Genomic DNA, 19064 nt, shown 5'->3' on the forward strand with positions numbered 1-19064 from the left:
AGAATTTAAAAAATCTGAAATAAAAGTGCTACAGTAGTAGGCAAAAAAACACAAGTAGGCAGTAGATAGCATTGATAAATTTGATGATCAGGTCAATGTTTTTGTCATAGTAATGCTCAGGTATATAATCTGACATAAAATAGCCCAATACCATAGAACAACACTGTCCTGTGTATATTTAATCAGTGTTCACACAGCTGGCACATATATGCAGCATGCAAACAGGAGCTGCAGGGTGTTGACTTTAGTACACAGTGGCCATGTGGCTCATAACTAATCATGCTTCCTGTTTGTCATGTTAAAAACATTAAAATTAAAAACTGCTCTTCGACTACATGGTCAAAGGACAGGCTTATGAGTTCATTCCTATTTGGTTGCATTATATTGTACACTCACTGATAAACGGACCGATTAAGAATATTGATTGGTGCAGTTTTGTTTGTTAGATTTAGCAAAAAATATTTTTTTTGTGTGCTATTTCTTTAGCCCTTGCACAAGAAGAAGAGTCATCATTTTAAATCATGGTACAAAACACTGATAGTTTAAACAACCACCAATAAGTGCACCACAGTGTTTGATATAGCTACAATATTTCGCTGCATCCATTAAGTGCACACACATGCAAACTATTTAATACTTCTGCTTTCCCCTGCCAACAAAAATAGCAAATGGAAGCAAACTGAACTATCAGTAATTATTTTGCTTTTAGGAATTATAGTCACACATAATAAAACCATCTGCCAAAAATACACATCTACTGTACCTACTGTCCAGTCATAACTCAACTGTTGCAGGTGGAAGAAATTACCAATATGTTTCCCATTTTGCAACAGATGATTTATTTTATTTGCAGAAACAGTCAACATCTGTGTTTTATCAACAACATTCAAATGGTATAAAACATAGTAAAAATGCCTTACTGAAAAGAAAAAACCCCAAAAAACTATATTCTAGGAAAAAGAAACTCTCAAAATGAAAAAAAAAGAAAAATCTGATTCGGAGGCACTTAGGCCTTGGCAACACTCGTGCAGTCTGAGTTTTCCCAGGTGGTTGTAGTCAAGCGTCAAAGGCCATGATTACAATACTGGAAGCAAAGGGGAGGACCTCAAACACAATCACATCATGGGCTGATATGTCATCACTAGCCTTAAAGCTGCTGTATGGACTAATATACAACGATCAGGAGTATCAAGAGTGGGCCTCTTAAATGGAGTATTTATCAAAGTTGTATGAAAATACAGTTCATTATGGACATAAATCAACTATTTACAACAGAAAACAGTGATGGATGCTTGGTGTTTTCTTCTTGGGAATGAAAAAGTCTCTGGAATTATTTGGTTCCTGGAGCCAACTTTCCATAAAATCAAAGGTTGCGTTGGTGTCCAGTTGAGCGCAGGCCTCGTTATTTTTTTTCTTCTTTTTTTTTGTCCGAAGACAATTTTTTAAAAACATCATTCAGAGCTGGGTGAAGCAGCTGAGTCTATGTCGTCATTTTCCAGCTCGTTGGGCGAAGCCGATTGTCCTCCCTTCACTCTCTTCCACTTCATTCGCCGATTCTGGAACCAAACTTTAACCTGTAGTGGAAAAAACACAGGAAATATTAAATTAGCATATAGAATGATGACTCTACAAAGTCGTTAGCATGGATACACTGTTGAGGTAAATTAATGTAGTTAATTGTGGATTAGGGGCAAAATTGCTAAGATGTCAAAGGTTGATTTCACAGCATTCTTTGTCTTTTGTGATCAGTTTTTAGATTTGTATAGATCATTAATTGAAAAGAACAATAGTAGCTCTAGTAGTATAAACACTTTGCACTACAAATAAAGGCTGTGGTCTTAGGACAATACAAATCTAAACCAGATACCCTTCTCACAGTACTTTGAATTTTTCACCACATTTAAACGTGTAACAGGATCACTGTGGCTTTTCTCTCCAGTTTGCAATTTTTAGCAAAATTTACAACACGGTCAGCAAAAAAATAGACAAATAATCCTCCACAAATCTCCCAGCACAGATTATAAATTCACTTGGTTTGCATTGGCCTTGCAGGGAGCACGGCTTGTCAGTACAAAGCACTGAGGCCTGGCTGCAAAATCACTCCAAATGGAGGGAGAGAGTATCGTATAGACAGCAGGTCAGAAAAGTCAACTGTCAGGAAGTCAGCCTACACAGGATGTGAGTTTACTGTACTTGTGGTGTGGACAGTGCTCATCTGTATCTTTGTGCTGTTCAAAAATGAGAATGAGCTCATATTTTAACTATCCAGACATAAATAGCTGCAAAAACACACACTTCCCGAGACCTGGGGAAATTACAGAGAAAAACTGACAGGAAAAAAAAATGAAGAGTGAGCATTTGTTAAGTCTGTGACCAAGATAGTTTATTTAAAGCTTTAGAAAATGTCTTACTTAAGCCTTTATCAGTAGGTGTCTAATACAGTTGGTTCCTCAAACAGCTGGAGCCTGTACATTTTAGTTAACATTATTCACAGTGGAGGAAACAATACACTTTGAAGATTATTGTTAGCTGCGGATTTGGTGCGGTAGTGAGTATTTACAACAGAAGAATGGTGTGTGGGATGCTCCATGGCAGAGAGAAATACATGCATTTTAAAGCAAATAAACCTCAAGTTATAACCAGGCTATGCATACGCAGTTATTATGTTTTTAAACTACTTGATTATGTCAATTTGCAGACAAAAGCACAGGTTTATTTCCCTTAAAATTATAAACTAAACTCTCTCAAATAGATTCAAATTAACTCCAACCTGTGTGTGCACAATTCAAGGAAGCCTTAGGCGACCCCTGCACATCCCACTAGAAGTGTCCTCCCCTACAGCTCTGGGATTCAGATAAACCTCAGTCTGTCCATTACTCAGGACTGATTGAAAGGACGGCAAACTGCCAAAGCATGTAGGATGAATTGGAAAGCGCTGTCTGGTTGCAGTGGGAGCCCTGAGCGAAGATGGAACCTGGCTGTGTGTGAATATTTCTGTCCATGTATGTGTGTGTGTTTTTTAGGGATCTGGGAAATAGATTTAGGAGCAGACGGCAGCATGTGTGGTCACTGTGGCACCACGGCCTCATTAGAAGGAGCTGAGAGGGACAGTGGCTTGACAAGCAGACCGGGGTTTGATCCAGCAGCATCGACACATGTTCGCCCGATTTCATCGAGTCTGGAGCTGCCACCCACTCATTAAAGCTGCATGTCATTCTGCTAGAACCACAGAATGAAAACTACTGTGGAAAAAACATGTTCATTGTACTTCAAATGCCTCTGTGTTTATGCATTGGTATTTAGTACAGGGGAAGGACAGACATTAAGGCTTTCCAATATGTTCCAAGATGTTGTATGATGTTGATGTGGAATGATAACATTATGGTTCATCCTGCCCTGCTGGAAATTGTATATTAGGGAAAAGCGTTGTACCTGTCTCTCTGTGAGGTCCAGGTTTACAGCGATCTCGTAGCGACGCAGCCTGGTCAGGTAGTTATGGTGGGTGAACTCTGCCTCCAGTTCTCTCAGCTGCTCCTTGGTGAATGCTGTGCGCTCTTTTCTTGCCTTGCAGCTGGAATCCACCTTAAAGCTGGACTCCTGGATATCTGGAAAGAGAAAGGCATTTCATAGAGTGCGAGCCATTTGCCAGTTTATTCCTTTAAACCAGAGATTCCCAATCAGGTGTCAAAGTGCTCTAATGGGTTTGTCGACAGATGAAAAAAAAAAAGAACTATTTATGAATTGGGGTTTGAGTGAAGAAATGACTATTAATCAAAAGTCAAAGTAAAGGCATAGCTTTTTTCAGCTGCTCCCAAGGGGTCGCCACAGTGGGTGGATCCACATATTTGATTTGGCACAGATTTTTACACCAGATGCCCTTTCTTATGCAACCCTTCCAAGGATTTGTCTCTCTTCCTAGTTTTGAATTGCAGACCTTTCGTGTATTAGGTTATGTGAAAATATTAACCACTACACAAGGGAGCTACTTTCCAGCCAACATAACGGCATAAATCAGTAAAATAGAAGAGTAAGCCTAATGGCCAATAAGAATCGAAACTTTAAAAGATTAAAATTATCAGTAAAAATGAGAAGGTTCTGCGTGTTGGTGTATCTGCCAGTTAATACCTTTAGCTAGCTAAACATTGTGAAAAATAGTTTCAATGGCAAGCTAAGGTTATGAATATTTTCTTAGTTAATAGGATGGCTACCAAATTGAAATTGTTAGTTAAAATGTGGATCATCAAATAGAATTTTAACTTAACATCCTAGATAAATAATAGACTAATATAAGAAATTGGCTATAATTACAAATAATTTTGTGCCCAGACTAAATATTGTACATAGTTTAACAACAATAATAATAATAATAGTTAATATAGCAAGCTAAAATGAATAAATTGAAAATTATAGCTAATTTTCTGCTAAAATCATGAATAACAATAAAGAAATTTGCTAAATATTGTGTTAAAAGATTGAAGAGAAAATTATACAGAAACAGCTGAAAGTGCTCAATAAGGAACAGTGGTATACATGAATTCAGATAAGAATATTTGAACATTAAGAAGCTGTGTTGATGGCTTTCTCTATGAGTCTGTTTGGATCAACTTAAAGGGAAAGTCAGGTGACACAAGGAAACCAATGCTTTAAAGCTGTTTGCAGTGAAGGTAATAAATGATCTGTACGATCCCATAATTTTTGTTTAAAACTAAATAAAAATGATCAGCATCCCCTTTCTTCACAAGCAGCTACACATGCAAGTGTGCTACTTGACCTGGAGACCCTTCATTTTCCTATCATTCACAGCTAATCTGATTTAAATTAGCTCCCCACTCATTTTGTGACTGGCCTCTAGTTCGCAATTAAACTGACCTCAAGACCCTTTTCAACCAACAAACCATAACTCCAAAGGCTCTTTAAAGGGTGGCCCCTCATATAGTAAACACTAAAACCAGCACTTTTAAAAGAGACCACCATGACCTGGCCTCACGAGTCGCGTACACCTGCAACCTGCGCATGCCGTGGTTATTTTTTGCTGCTTATTTCCCCTTATTTGTCTGTTCATGAACACATGCTGTAAGTGCAAATGTCTTCCTCTAAACATTCCTTCGCGATTTATGTATGTAAGAGCGTATCAGCACAGGGCAGGGGCCACCAAACCAGCCACAGAGGGCCTAAGTTAGTGGAGGAATGCAGCGGAACATCGTTAAAGCCTCTAACAAAAGAACAAAGGTGCGGATGTGTCCAGGTCGGAGTGCTACGTCGGTGTGGGTGTGTGTGTCAGAACAGTCCCCGTGGGAGTGCTCGGGGCAGATTCACATTAACTCATCTTTACATGACAGCAAACATCAGAAAAAAAGCCTTGAGATATCTCTGTGAATGTGGCAGTCAGAAAACCCACAGCCTAAGATTATTCAAGCAATAATGCGGTTTATACATTTATATATTTCCCTGCATTTCTCACATAGCTTAGAGAAATGGCCAAATTTTAAACCTCATTAACAGGATAAACATATATGAAAGCTGGTTGATTTACCTTTAAGTAAAACCTCTCCTGTGTATTGAAGGGAATGAGTTTTGGTAATAATTGTGCAGGGGTAGAGACACCAGCAGCTGATGTAATCACCAGAAAATGGTTCTAATTTGTCAAAGTGAGAAGTTCTGCTCTGTGCTTGCCAGAGCAGTGTGCCAGAATGTGAAATGGACTGCAGCACCTGGGCCAGATGTGACTGGGCAAACCAGGACATACAGTGTTTGTGCACACGTGTAGTTTTTGTGTACAAACGCCTGATGTGCCATGTGGTTTGTTAGGGAAAAAAAGAAGATTTGTTTTTGTGGTTCAAGAATCAATAACGACGGGCATCCTCAAGTGTGCCGACTTTTGAAATTTCCCAAGACAGGTTTAGCTGCTTTGAACACCTGGCAGGGCACATACTGGCTCTCACCAAACAGGCCCCCAATAAATATCCTGCACAGCCAGAGGCCATAAACTAGCAGGGAGAGGGCTTCTGCACACAGCAGGGTCTCCCAAAGGCAAACAGCATTTGGTGCCTTTCTGGGTGGATGGTGCAAAAGGAGTTTGTCTTCATCAGGACTGAATTAAAGTTGTTGTAAATTAGTGATTGTTTTAAAGCAGAAAACCCCAGGCGAAAACTACTGATCGCAAAAATGTGTGTGCTAAAGTTCAAGACTGAATTTCACAATGTATTAAGACAGTTTATTGGCTAACGTTTATTTTAACCCCTTTAGATAGCGTCTTTAAACTGTTCTCAGTTAATAAATGTTTAATTTCTTATTACAGCACTTTATGAGAATGGTGCTCAAACTTACTAGGCATTTATTAAAGGAATAACATTTACCAAGAACCTCATTCATCGTCCTAATCCTAATAGAGATTAAGCATATAGTTGCAAACTATTTGTATTCTAAGATATTTTAACCAAAATACTTCATAAGCTTGTGATGCAATGGGCAACAGTATATCTTTCTATCAAGCCAAAGATTTCATGGTTGTACATTTCCAGTAACTGAGCACAGTTTTCTGTTTTTCTATTTTATACCCTTGGCTTATGGTCATGGACCCCTAGGTATGATGTACATTTGTGCAGATCATGCTGCATTTAATCAAAATCAGCAGCTTTAAAAAATATTTTTTTAAAAAACATTTTTACACCTACCTGAAAAATCATTTTTTGCATGTGTAGAATCATTTTGCAGTGCTTTATAGTATACATTTATTGCTTGTTTGTATATGGATGGTTCACAGAAGCAGTTAAATTGTTGAAAAAGCATCAAAATGCATGTAGCAAAACCATCCGAGCTGTTAGAGGAAGTATATTTGCTAACAGTTACTGTGTTAAGTGTTAACACGCTCATTTTGTAATGGTGAAGAACTCCTTTTCATGCATGTCAGACCTTAAAATTTAATATCAAAACCATATTGATTTTAGGGCCAGCAACAGTCAAATGTTTATAACAGCATCCCTGTTAAATATCACAGTGTTATGATGGTCAAATTTTGGATTGCAGTCAATGTCAGATCATATCATTTTGGTTTTAAACATTTGGAAACTTTACCCGAGTGCACCACATTTCCATATCAGAACAAATACACAGAAGCAGACCGTATAGCAGCTGCTATGTATGTGCATGTAATGTGAATGCCTTCAGGACATTTTCCTAATATATGCTCTCCTACCAGCTAGTCAATTCGAAAAAGTGAATGGTTCTTTTCTAAAACCCAGAACTGATGCGGTGGTCAGACATGTTGCATGCACTCAGTGGGAGATTATGTTACGGCTTAACGACAGGAAAATGTCAATGGATAAGAATGTAAGAAGTGGGCTCACAGGAAAGTGATTTTACCAGACGTGGTCTGGCATGTTTTCAGCGTAGAGAGTGGAGGTTACAATAAGGTAAAAAAAAAAGGAGGGTGGGTGGAGTGGGCTGGTGTGTGGGGTGCTCCCTCACCTCCTCTTTTTCAATTAGACTCATGTCTGTTGCATGCATTGGTCATGTAGTATTTCCAAATTTGCACGCTTTACAATCAGACATGGTCTGTTATGTTTGGACAGGTCAGGGTTAAATACTGGACACTTTAGATGACACCATCTTTAGCAACATGCACTAGTGTACTTCTCTATGTGGTTTGAATTCAATATTAACATTTCTGGACACTCATCGCTCTTATGAATGCCTTATTTTTGTATTTGTCTTGGTCTTTTAATTCTGTTTTGGGTTCCCCTTTTTTAACTTTTGTTTTAATTTCTTTGATATTTGCCTGGCAAGTGGAGTGTTGGCTATATGAATAACAATTACGCCACACTTGCTTGAGTTCTAATAACAAAATTTCATTTAAATATATATTAAAATGTGTAAAAAGTTACATTTTTTCCAAAGTATGGATGCTCATTTTTCTTTCCTGTAAGACGCATAAATCACTGTGTTTATTACAGGCTAAATTTACCAAAAGCGTCTACAAATGAAATATGAACGCTCCATATGTTCTGGATGTGTTTTTATTTTGCTAGGGTGACAGTCCCCATAATAAAACCTTCACACATTTAGATTCACTTTAAAACTAAATGTTTCCTTTGGCCTGTTGTTCTGCTGCTAATGTTTCGCCTGAAACTTTTAGGATTGGTCTGTCGTCTGTTACTTTTGTGTCCTATTAGCAAGTGTGAAATATGATAGGCGAAATTATCTAAGGGCATTACTTCTTATTGATGTTTGAGCATAAAAATATATTAAGTCATTTTTTGTGGGAATTTTTTTAGGAAATATCTGGAAAGAAAAATTGTATAAAATTAAATTAAATACATTGAAATATCACCAAATACAGTTTTTTTCAACCCTTTTATCCGCTTGAAAAATTCATAGCAGCAATCAATACGCAACAGGATTGTGTTCAGGAGAAAAATACAGCGCAAAATCCCCAAAAGGCCTTTAAACGCTTTCCTCTTCACACCCAACTTCGTTTTTTATCATAATTTTTAATGTCGCCCTGCTATAATAAATCAAAGGTCTTTTTCCAACGGATACAGCAGCAAAATGAAAAGTTCAAATGCCTCATGAATCATCCTTTTGAAAGCGCTGGAACAATAAGAGGATGCAACTGCTACTTAAAGTGTGTCTTGAACACAAAAGTCTCGTCACCTACTCACCTTTTACATAGCGATCGTGTGAGTGTGCTGCTTTAAGGCTGATTTGGTGAGGAAATGCAGAGAATTTGTGTCATTGCCAGCTGTGATACAGGGCGCGGGAGGAATTCTTGACCTTGATGCGTATTTTTTTGATTTTCAGTGAGGTAAGAATGACGTAAATATTGTTTTTAGTTGATCTGTTTTTACACCTGTGCAGTAGTTTGGCATAAAAACTAAAGGAAAACAATTGTGGAAGTGTTTTTTTTTTTTTTTTTAGTCTAAAATTTATCAGAGACCCTAAACACAAAAACAATATATCTGCTTTTTTTTTTTTTTTTACCACTCCTAAATTTGGCTATTTGCTTTCAAATGCCTGTAGGGATCACTGTTTTTTCTGTTCTCCTATACTTTTAAACCAACACACACCAGGTGGCACCCCTTGATCCCAGCTCGCTGGCTTACCTGTGACATCTCTTTTCCTCTTATTGGAGCTCTTCTTGTCCGAATCGGCCGACGCCACGCTCTGGGGTGAGTATTCTCCCTCCATACACCCGGGCACGGTGCCTGGAAGCCTGTCCCCCCCTACACTGTCCAGCTCAGGCCCTCCAGCCCCACTGCCGCCGCCACCTATTACTGCAGGGGCAACAGGCGGGCAGGCCTCAGGTGCTCTCACACGAGTCTCACATTGGTTGAACTGCCAGTCAGCTCTTTGGTAACCCCCTTGGCTCTCTTGGTACAGTCTGTCATCGCGAGGGTAGGCTGCGTGCGGCGTGCTCGACACCAGGCAGGAGGTGGAGAAATCTGTGTAGGCCAGGAACTCAGGCTTCTGGTGGAGGGAGAACGGGGCCTGTTGGTAGGGCGACTGCAGATTCACCCCTGGGACCCCAGAGTGAGGGTTCCTCATGCAGCCCCAGATGGGGCTGCTGGGATGGGCGCTCCGCATGCAGCTGCTGGCCGGCTGATCCATCGTGATGCAAAAACCCTTCGCACGAGCACAGTCTTTTTCCTGTCGAGGAATTTCAACCTCTCTCAGAAAGTAAGTTAGGACTAGAAATCGATATCTTTGTCACTTTTGAGTAATATCCACTTCAGCTGACTAAATGAACACCATCGTCTCACTGCATCTACTCACTTCTGTCAGAGGCTGTTGACGCTTCCACAGCCCAGAGCACGTGAGGATAGACACCTTCCTGTGACAGCACGTTTCCCTCTCTCTCTGGGAGCGTGCGTGACGTCCTTTGGAGCCTCTGGTCCTGACACACTCTCACACACTTTCCCTTCTGCGTCGCTCTCACACACACCCTCTCTCCTTCCCAGATCTAACCAAGTTGCTGCTCTTCGGGAAAGCGGCATCCACAACTGTATAACTCCCGTTCTCGGGCTGGCTGTTTTCACAACTCTTCTAAGGCATTCTTGACAAGTGAGCCCTCCTCCTTTTTAAACATATAGGTGGGAAAGAGTGGCAAGTTTATGGAGTGTAACGTGAGACTGCAGAGGAGGAGCCCTGCCGGCCACATGTTGGTAGTACCCTCCAACCAACCCTGCCTCATCAAACTATTAATCACAGGGGAAATTTTATATGCACATCTAATGGGCTTTCCAGACGTGGTGCTTTTAAAGGGACATTGTCTGAAAAGTATAAAGCAAGCACCCACCCACATGGGAGCTGGGGGACCCTGACTTATTTCAACTCCTTAGTGCTTTCTGACACCCAATTTAGTTCCTTTTTTGACACCCTTTAGAGGAAAGTTAACCGTAACCCTTTCCCTCTGCACCCCTGATCCTTGCCTGTCCTCTCCAATCTGAAAAGTCTTTCCTTTTTTTCCTCGTGCTGTTTTTATGGCTGTGTAAGTGTGTGTGCACATTACTGCAACACACCTAAATCCACCTGGCTGGACTTATTTAACTTTGAGGTGAAAGGACAACTGGATTTGATATTGACTATTCAAGCGCTCACACCTCCTGAGGTTTTCTCACGTTATTGAAACACAGTATGAAATTTCACCGTCGTATTTTACACATACAATCTAATATTTCCCCTAAGCAAACACTGTGACTGGGAGGGGAGAGGGGGGTCTTTGTCAGTTCATTTTAATTTTGTGATCCTGCATCTCTTACTAAATCTCTCTGAGATGTCAAGCAGCGTCAGCAGCAATTGTTTGCGACACCAATCACATGTAGATTAACCGCATTTGGATGAAGCAAGGATGCAATTATTCAATTTTCTGATCGCTGATTTCTAATCTCTGCATGCTACACATGATAGAAGCCACTTCCCCATGAAGTAATGTCTCTAATACCATTGAAACCTTTTTGGCTAAACCAAATTTTGGATTCAATTTCAGCGTATCTGTTACCCAATAAACCCGCTGAACCGCACTTTACTTAAATGCAGTTTTTCTTCATACTGCTCATATTTGCGAGCTGAGCTGCTTGCCTTCCTCACGCGTCCTTACTCTGGTCTTGACCTCTCATATCGCACCTTGGAAATAAGACAGAGCTGGAAGCTGTGGGAAAAGAAGTGAGAAAATAAACATGTTAATAAAGACACAAGGCACGCTAAAGGAGAACTGATTTGAAGCCGTGAAGAAAAAACAGGAGTTGAAAATGCCCTCTTTCATTTTCTAAATACTAGAAAATAATTTGACCTGCTTTTGAGAACATTTCATTCAGTTGCCGCAAAACAAAAATAATAAGTAAAACGTCATAGCAACAAATAAAAGGTTGGAATGACATTAAATCAGATTAGGAAATGGGCAACAAAACCAGGAGTGGACAAAAGAGAAGAGAGTAAGTGAGACGGAGAAGGAGAGGAAGAAAGGAGAGTGTTTGAGGTCACACACCAAACCCTTTCCATTTAGCCAGCAAATTGTTGAGCCATGAAGCATCCCTCGCTTTTACTGGCAGTCTGAGCCTTGGCCACACCGCAGGGAGCAGGAGTTACTCTACATTTGTGGTCAAAGAAGAGGCCATCTGTGTGTCAGTATAAATTAGTGTGTCTGTGAGTGCGTGTGTGTGCAATGTGAAAATTTACGTCATTAAGAGAGCGCACATGTGCGTGTGTTTCAAGAAGAAGACACGCAGGGTATTTTTATGTGTTTCGGTGAATGTGAGAAGCTATGTGTTTGACATTAAAGGATATAGAAATGGTCAGCATAAAATTAATTTGCCTAGAAAGCCATATGAAGTAAAGTCAAGCAAGTAAACATTAGCAGATATCTGCTTATGAATATGTGGATCCAAAAGAGTTATAGCTTTGTTCTATTGACAAATACAATTTGAATTGGTATATGAACAGACCTGCTTAGTAAGAAAAGAGATTTAGGGCCAGATTTATTGACATATTGTGCTTTTGGTTTTGGAAAAGAAAAAAACTGTCTGTTTTTACAAAGACAGCGCAGTCACCAAACCAATGTAAGAGGTGGGAACTCAGAGATTTTTGCACTTTACCCAGTTGCACATGTATTTCTGGGAGTTCTTTTTGTAAGGTGCAAAATATAGAGAGGAGAATATTTAAACTCAAGCACACTGATTTAAAAATGCAATTCACTGCTAATTGTACTGATATTAGAAAAAACCAACCCATCCTATATTTTGTACTTGATATTCAAATGAAGTCACTACACCTGTTTTTAGAAAATACTGCAGCTTTCGTAAACCACACACATGCTTTTCTAAAACTGCACAAAACCTCTAAATTAATGTATGGATAAATAGCTATTACCGTGTTTTCCGCAATATAAGGGGCAAAATCTTTTAAGTTTCTCAAAAATTGCCTTATAATCCAGTGCCCCTTATGTATGAATTCTGCTTGTGCTTACTGAACTTGAACCAATTTTATGTGGTACACGGCGCTCAAAAATCTGTCAAAAATGTTTTAGTATGACTTTGGTAAGCTACGGAGCCGCACCGCTTGACATATTGTTGGAGCATTACGGCTGCCGTAGTTAGGAGCCTCACGGAGTAATCTGGGTCCAAGACTCTGTCAATTTCAGGTCCCAAAGTCGAACAACCACTGTGGCATCACTGAGACTTAAAAACTGTCTAAATTCTTTCATCTTTAATAAAATTATCAGCGTTGCTGCTTTACCAGGTGTAACAACTAAGTTTAACATCCAGGCATCCATGAAAACAGAATTTATTAAATTTAACAGTCTGAAGTTAGCAGGAAGTAAGCAGGAAGTTAGCTCGCTAGTTTCCACCTAAACATGATATAGCATGCTCTGACTGAGAGATTTCTGAAAACTAAACAGCAGTGGCGTTTGCAGGATTACTGAAGTTGGCCTAGCTGGTATATAATGATGTGCTAGGGACACAGTTATGTTAGCATAACATAAACACAGTGAAGCTGGAGGATGAATGCTAACTTTTTTCCACTCGATAAAAGTTAACGGGTTCAGGATGGTTAGGGACAAATGATATCGCATGGCAGGATGTTGTAAACGGACCAAACTTCAGTCAGGAGAACTGAGATAATCCATCCACAATATGAGGTTAGTCATTAATATACTGAAAGAACATGGAAATAGAGCAGCTGCGAGAGAATTCAACATTAATGAATCAATGGTACAGTAGAGGATGAAGCAAGAAGAATAAGTTGAGTCAAATTTGACTAATCTGACTGTTTTGTTTCGCTTAATGCACCCATTATAATCCGGTGCACCTTATGAATGAAAACAGACTTGTTCATCGACAGTGCACCTTATGGTCCGAAAAATATGGTACTAGAATTCATTCAGAAAATTAATGCCATTCATCTTGTATAAATACATACATGACATTCTTGCCCATGCATACAAGATTTGTGCAATAAGTTGTGATAGAATAAATTTATTTTCAGGGTTGTTCTACATCTGATCTGCCATATCTTGTCACTAACTTTAGGGGTTATAAAGGTCTATGTCAGTATATCAAACACACAAAGGAAAAGTAAAAAGGAAAACAGAACTTACCCTAAAGATAGACTTGATAGGATATAAAAATGTCCCAGTAGCTGTGATAGAGCTCAGAAGAGAACTGCTAAAATTCCCACGCCTCACATACTGTAGCCCAATCTACTACTACATGGACATCTTTGTGAAATTTCAGCTAGGTTTTACCTCACCATCTCCCCAGTGCAACATCCTTCTAATGTCCTATTGAGCTTGTGTGTTAATAGAGCAGGTAATCATCCGGAGAATTTACAGCTTGCTTACTCAATCCAAGCACCCATTCCTCCATCGCCACACGTGACCCAAACGGAGTATTTCCCCTAGTGAAAACACATCTGAAATCTTCTAGATTGGAAAATGCCCCGTGTTTCTAGTCTGCATGTATCCACATCTCCGGCCTTTAAAGCAAAACAAACTTTGTTCTGTGCTCTCAGCAGTGTTTTTGGGTCAGATTTAGAGCTGGAATGGATGAAATTAACTTTTCGTTGCAGAAAAAATTAATGGAATCTTTGTATTATTTCCTGTAGAAGCATAGAGGCAGTGTGAGAGTGCAAGACAGAGCCCAAGAGCCAGTGTCTCTTTTCTAAAATTTCACTACCTAACTTACTTTACAGCTACTCTTGATTTTATTGGAATGAATTGATTTTACTGTTACATTTTGCAATTATAAAAGCCATGCAGTTTATGTTCTATTTTTCCACAAACATACAACTGTCAACTAATATTCGAACAACACAAAAATGGAAAATCAGCTGATTTTTACATTTATTGAAACTGAATCCAATCCTCTTTACTATCACAGTAGTGAGCAACACTGCTAAACTGGGTGTGCAGAAATTTTAGGGGGTTATGCACAATGGAGAAAGTACGTGTGTCCAGCTTTTAAAGACTGACTCCATCAAACAAACTGTCATTTGTTTTGGGCTTTTCAATGGATTTGTCTCCAATAGGAGAACTCTATACCATCACCGGCCTTATCCTCTAAGAAACTGAAGTTTTGTTTATGTTGAAAAATGTTTTACACATTCGATTTAGTAATGCATGTGAACATTTCTTGTAACGTTGTGTTTATTTAAGTGAATGGGTGAGTTTTTGAGAAGCCTATGAGTCGGTGGACTGAAGTCATAGGCACCACACATTGCAGATAAATGAGCTGGACATGAGTCACATCACCCCTCACCCTGCTGACAACCTGTTTCTGTCAGTCTAGCTCCATGTGTGTGTTTAAGAGTGTGTGTTTGTGCACAACAGAGAAAAACTGAGAGAAGAGAGAGAATAAGAGAAAGCTCGAGTACGCACACGCATGCAGAATTTGTAAAAGACTGCTTTGCTGTCATGTCCCTATAGATGCAAACTTCCATAGGAATTGAATATGTATGTATGTATGTATGTGTGTATGTGTGTGTGTGTGTGTGTGTGTTTTCATCTGATCCATCTTCATGACACTGGCAGGATTAAAGCCCTCCATCAGTCTCTTGAGTCTGACAGCATGACCTCCTGTGACCTCATGTTCACCTGGGTCTGACTGGACTGTGGGAGCCTTTTCTCGGCTACTGTCTTGAAAAACAAGCGTGGAATGAATATAGTAGAAAGGATTTTGAGTAAAATCTGGTAAAAGTGTATAAAGAAAGGAAACAGCATAATAAGAATAATGTTGAAATAATGTTTCAAATGTTAAAAAAAAAACACTTAAATGTCTCTGGGTTTGTTTGACTCTGTCTCGTTAAGTAATCTCATGATTAAATAACCATGACACTGAGATATCATCAGTCCAGCTGGGACACATATAGGAGCTGATAAACAAGGGAACACTTGTCTTATTGGAACTAAAGCCAATAACCAAAATCACAACATGAAATCTGCTTTTGTGTAACCACAGAATACAAGAACATGGGTGCTCTGAGGCACGGAGCTTAGGGGTGTCAATAAAGTTCAACATGGCCTGGCTTTTTTGAGTTAGCTGGCTTGACTAAACCTAAAACTCCAGTCAAAGGGAGGAATGGGCATAATGCAATGGTCAACAGTCACAACAGTCAACAGCAACAGTTTTTGTTTTTGCTTCAGGCTGTACACAAAAGACACTTCTAATGCATTTTTTGACTATTCTTCTGTGCAAAACGGACCACGTGTGTGCTTCTTCCAATCAGAGACAGAGACGGAATATTATTGGTGACAAATAGACATTAGACTGCACTTCCAGATGTCTGAAACATCCATGTGCTTTTTGGTGCCAATGGTAGATTTTAAACTGAAATTCTGAACATAATCTTTTATGGAACAGGTCTTGTTGTCAACATTAGCTGAGAGCCCTATGAGCACAGGTAGACAGAGGTGGATTTTATTTTATCCAGAAAAATTATCAATAATTTTTTTGAGTGTAAAATATAACATTTAAACAGTACTAAACTCAGGTTTAATCTTCTTGTGACATTGCCAATCTTTTCCTAATTTAATTGTGATGACCTCAGCAGCCAAACATCCTACCCAAACACCAAGAGAACAACAAATGAAGAATTAATTCAACAAAAAAATATTTTATTTATATTTATTTACTCCCTTTTCCACCAGGATATGACTCTTCAGATTAAATATGTTTTACAGCAGTGTCCTGGCCAAGACAAACATCAGCGCGATAGACTGATAACACACACACAGAAATACACACAGAATTAATAAGTATACCAAATGTGCAAGTGATAATGAGTAAAATGGAAAAACAACCAAAATACTAATAAAGCCTACGACATGAGCAAAGGTCGCCGTCTCATTCCAACAAACAGGGATAGTGTTATTCAGGGAAAACATTTCCAGCTTGAAGTAACTGCCTGCAGGTCATTTAAAAATCACATTTTTAGTGGATTTTGCAGCTGAGTCCAGGTGGACCAAGCTGCAAATTTGAATCTCTTTTTCCATATTCAGTGTGGACTTCTGGGACACCAGAAGGACTGAGGTCTTGGGACTGTAGACAATAACTTCCCACACTTTTCTGATGAATGTAGGTCAGTAAGATGGAAGCAAGACAAGAGCAGCCTTATAAACAAGAATGTACCAGTGGCTCAGTCTACAAAATAACAAAACAATATGTATGTACTGTACCAATCAACGGTGAATTTACTCTGGTAGTCACTTCAGCAAAAACTTTGTCCATCATGGTCGAACTTTAAACAGTATTGTAGTTGCCCACCAGGTCATAATCACGTCATCATATTTGGCATGTTAAACATCTTTGGGTATGTGTAGCATCTGTATGTTTAAACTACTGACTGAATTGTTATAGAAACTCATCTAACAAGTACTACTTGTAATTATATTATACAGTTAAATTTCAAATGTTTTTAAATGTAAGTAAACTGTGCTTATTTTTTTTTGTATAAACTGCTTTTTATAAGAGCTATTACAAATAGGGAAAATTGAGAAATAGCTGGAAGTGGTTATTCATGCCCAACTTGTTTCAAAAATAATTTGTAATGCACAATAAACTGTACAAACAGCTTCAGGCACAGAGAGATGTGGGTGAAATGGATGGTGTGTTTTTTATTCTTAGTTTGCCAACAGCATTACCTAAAGTCATTAGCTGCGCAAGCTAAATGACTGACTGCTATGCTGACAAATGGGCAGGATTTTGTGGTTGCTTAGCCAAAACAGCAGGATGATGTCAGTGCTCCTGGCTGTGAAAATGTCTTAAAATAAAAATAGAACAGTTTTTAGGTCGGTTGAAAAAAAAAGGTGATTTCTCTTTCACAATAAAACCTGCTTTAATGATTGTTTTGGCTACATGGCGGCTAAAAGCAAAAGTAAGCTAAGATAAAGTGTGATTCTGCCCACATGCTGAATGTAAGTTCTTTGGGTTATTTTGTTCATGTTATGAACCAATATAACTCCAACAAAAATACCTGGTTCCCTGTCTCCTAAATGTTCCAGTGTGCTTGTGTTCACTAGCTAGAAGCTAGCTAGCTAGCTATGTGTGTACCATCTTTTGCTAAGTAGGCTAGATTAAAACTTTGTCTGTTTAGTAAATAACAGTACTGAGACACAATCAAAGCAACAGGATTGTGGATCATAAAGTGCTTAAAGTAGTCAAGCAGACTCATGAAGCTGCATTGAACTGCTGAATGCAACAGTTTATTAGGAACAGGTGGCATCCTAGCGGTGGGTGTTGTGTTGCTTTTAGTGTTTGTTATTTTTCTGTTCAAATATGGTGGTTTATGCAGCCAAATTTATTTATTTTTGCCTGTTTGTATAGGCGTCATTGATGTGTATTTTTGGATGTGAGTCCATCATTTTTGTTTAAAATAGTATATTCAATTATCTTTTCAACATAATTCGTTTGATCTCTTATAGTTGCACCACCTGGCTTGTGTTTCTGGGTTTTACTTAGACTCCTTTATTAACTTTTATGTTTAATGTAATGATATTTTTTTTTAATCATTTTTGTCAAGTTAACATTTTCCTAATTTTGCATTGTAGCCCACCTGACACAGAGAGTGTGCCAGCCTACACATGAGTGGGATTTAGCTATTTCTATCCATATTTAAGGAAGAAATGCAAACCATTTCTTACACCTATTAAACACCATCTTTGGTCTTCTGCATGATGAATTATCCTTTTCAAAATTATTACCTTTTGACTTCAATATAATATTAAATAAATAAGTCTCACATGGTTGTGGCAACCTGATATTTGAAAACAGCCAAATTGCTGGACAACATTGCCTCAACAGCTTTAATAAATGTTGATTACTTAAAGAACTAATAACTCTTACAAGTGTATTTTATTATGAATTTATTGTCATTTAAAAAGAAGGTTTAGCCACCTGAAATTTTAGTTTTTTAGAGATCGAAATGGAAAAGAATATAATTTTAATGCAAACTAGCATAAACCCCCACATGAATTGAATACATTATTTTAAATGGGGATGATGCACTCAGAATAAACAAAAGTCACTTTTTTTATATTTAACCAGTGGTTATTAAGCAAGCCATATTTGGGCATATAAAAAAAAAAAAACTTGTCATGCACTCATGTCTGCAATACTGCGCTGCTGCAATTCAGTAAGAAGTGACCAAAATATGCACTAGTTTCTATTTTTATTTAGTCATGGATGAACACAGTGCTGATGAAGGTTGCCCTTGGCCCACCCTAGTCCTACAGTAAATCAAATATGGGAAACTGTAATAATAAGACAGATGGAAAAAATGTCATTTTTCAAGCTTTATGCTTTAAGGATTTACTTTTTTTTTGTTTTTTCTAAACCCTTGTAAACTGAATCTCTTTGGAATTTAAACAGTTAATCAGACAGAATTAGATCTTTTCAAATGTCATTTTGGACCCTGAAAAGTTTGTTATGTAAATTAATCATTTGATTAATAGTAAAATGTATTTGATCTGGAGTCATTAGAAACATGTGTATTTAGGCAGTCAGTAGACTTCACTAGCCGCAGACATTCATCTATTTCACCACTACTACACACACACACACACACACACACACACA

The 19064-nt window shown here is 38.5% G+C and overlaps 1 protein-coding gene across 1 annotated transcript; it reads right to left on the reverse strand.

Annotated features, from left to right (window-relative positions):
- Positions 1–822: 822 nt before the first annotated feature.
- Positions 823–11258, reverse strand: meox1 (mesenchyme homeobox 1). Its single transcript, XM_026178099.1, has 3 exons — positions 9102–11258; positions 3433–3605; positions 823–1574 (listed from the first exon to the last, which is right to left on the reverse strand). The coding sequence occupies exons 1-3, from the start codon at positions 9604–9606 to the stop codon at positions 1452–1454; spliced, it is 801 nt and encodes a 266-aa protein (XP_026033884.1). The 5' UTR covers positions 9607–11258; the 3' UTR covers positions 823–1451.
- Positions 11259–19064: the final 7806 nt, after the last annotated feature.

This window comes from Astatotilapia calliptera, chromosome 8, assembly GCF_900246225.1.
Source record: "Astatotilapia calliptera chromosome 8, fAstCal1.2, whole genome shotgun sequence".
Taxonomy (NCBI): domain Eukaryota; kingdom Metazoa; phylum Chordata; class Actinopteri; order Cichliformes; family Cichlidae; genus Astatotilapia; species Astatotilapia calliptera.

Coding starts and splice junctions, on each gene's coding strand:
- meox1 (XM_026178099.1), bottom strand. CDS start 9,606: ATGGATCAGCCGGCCAGCAGCTGCATGCGGAGCGCCCATCCCAGCAGC. Junction 3,606..9,101: donor GAGGAAAAGAGATGTCACAG/GTAAGCCAGCGA, acceptor TTCTCTTTCCAG/ATATCCAGGAGTCCAGCTTT. Junction 1,575..3,432: donor TGGACCTCACAGAGAGACAG/GTACAACGCTTT, acceptor TTTCCACTACAG/GTTAAAGTTTGGTTCCAGAA.